General features: G+C 34.1%; 1 protein-coding gene across 1 annotated transcript; it reads left to right on the top strand.

Moving 5' to 3' along the window:
* Nucleotides 1-238: 238 nt before the first annotated feature.
* Nucleotides 239-1,751, top strand: LOC119191379 (transient receptor potential channel pyrexia-like; the record flags this gene model as incomplete). The annotated part of the gene is made up of 2 exons (XM_037445284.1): nucleotides 239-592; nucleotides 848-1,751. Coding segments are annotated over 2 exons (1,215 nt in total), but the record flags the coding sequence as incomplete, so codon positions are not given.
* Nucleotides 1,752-1,965: the final 214 nt, after the last annotated feature.

Here is a 1,965-nt window from a genome sequence, read left to right as displayed (position 1 = left end):
GAGAATTCGATAGTGACTGATACCAACTCTTGGTTAATGTGTTACTTTATATTTCTTTGCTTTTATTCTTGATTAGCTTTTGCCTGCAGCTCCGTCAGAGTGATTTTTTCCGGTATTCATATTTTCTAGTGATAAAAGCAGCCTATGCCACTCACGAGTAATGTAGCTTTCGTATTAGTAAAAAAGATTAAAAATAGCTTCAGTAAAACAAACTCTACAGCTTTATATATTAGTATAGATTACCATTTCTTCATACCAACTATATACAAACAGTAAAAGTATATTATTTAAATATTTGATAAATGTTAAAATATCCTCATTAAATTTACAGGAACTTCTCTACATGAATGTAAAGAGCAGCAGATATTTCCTTCAACTGGAAACGTGGGTGAAGTTCGGTTCGTTAGGTTTAGCAGTTATTTTGCCATACGCAGTGGTAGTGGTACCTTTGAATGAGGCAGACTGGCCCAGGCACGTGGCGACACTGGCTCTCCTCCTGTCCTGGTTGGAGATGATGTTCCTGCTATCCAGGTTCCCGAACTGGGGATACTATGTGCTTATGTTTGGGAAGGTCGCTTCAAACGTTGTTAAGGTAAAATAATTTGTTGATTTAGTATCGCCTATTTGACTTCTCTGTGTTATTTATCTTCTTTTTATTCTTAAAATGTCTAAATGATATTTTTTATTAGAGGAAAGAAAAGTTGACATGATATTAAGATATTTTAAAATTCAAATAATAAATAAATATTAACATGTCCTTTTACTCCTGCATCAAGTACATTAAACATTATATTTTTATTTATAATCCTAAGTTTCTTTAAGACTAGCTATATTTTTTGATTTTCAGATCCTTCTGACATTCGCGTTCCTTGTCATCGGTTTCTCACTCAGTTTCATGATACAGTTCCGTTCTCAAATACCTTTCGAGGGTCCTTGGGCTGCACTCGTCAAAACTATAGTAATGATGACGTCAGAATTTGATTACGTAGCACTCTTCGACGAGGAACATTCGAAAGAGCTAGCGACATCTCTTATAGTAGTTCGACTTATATTCTTGATATTTTTGATACTAGCAGCTATAGTGCTAATGAACTTATTAGTAGGCGTGGCAGTAAATGATATAAACGATCTTGAAGTATTAGGAAACATAAGAAGATTAGCAAAACAAGTCGAATTTCTAAGCACTTTAGATACTTTAGTGTATAACAAATTGTTTAACAAAATACTCCCAAAAAAAGTTAATAGTAGACTAAAGAATAAACGAAAAGTGAACAACATTATGACGCTCAGTCCAGGGAAACCAAGATGGAAGTATTCTAAAGTCTTACCGTCGAGGTTAAAAGACGCGATATTTAACACAGCACAATTCCAAAAGAAACAAATGGACGATGAGAAAGATTTCCAACGTTTCAATAACATGATGGATGAGATTCATGAAATAATAGTGAAAGAAAAGAAAGATGGAGATAAGCAAATGGAAACTCCAGATCTCATAAAAGATAGACTTGTGAAACGAGGAGACGATATAACGAAACGTCTTGGAGAGATAGATGATGCTGTGGTAGAAATCAAAAATCAAACTAAATCCTATGTTGAGGAGTCGAAGTCTTCCGTGGAAATGTTGAATGTGAAAGTAGACCAAATGTCGTTAGAAATAGAGGTTATTAAACAATTGCTGAGTAGAATAGAAAGTAAAATAGGTAGATGATTTTGTAATTTTATACAAATGTTAGATAAAAATGATAATTGATTACTGTGTTTTATTTATTCTCTTACAGTTAATAAATGTTGTAACTCTTGTAATTATAATAGTTATTTAATATACTGAAACGCCGCGGTGACTCTCTTCGGCAGGAGGGGATGGAGGGGAGTGTTCGTAGGAGCGTCTCAGCGTCAATGATAGAGCGAGGCGCACCTTTTAAGTTATTAAATATACTACCAGTGGTAATCTACTGGTTGAAATTA

This window comes from Manduca sexta, unplaced genomic scaffold (assembly GCF_014839805.1).
Source record: "Manduca sexta isolate Smith_Timp_Sample1 unplaced genomic scaffold, JHU_Msex_v1.0 HiC_scaffold_143, whole genome shotgun sequence".
In the NCBI taxonomy this organism is placed as follows: Eukaryota; Metazoa; Arthropoda; class Insecta; order Lepidoptera; family Sphingidae; genus Manduca; species Manduca sexta.
The sequence above is the reverse complement of the archived record's forward strand: the minus strand, read 5'-3'. Positions and strand labels throughout refer to the sequence as shown.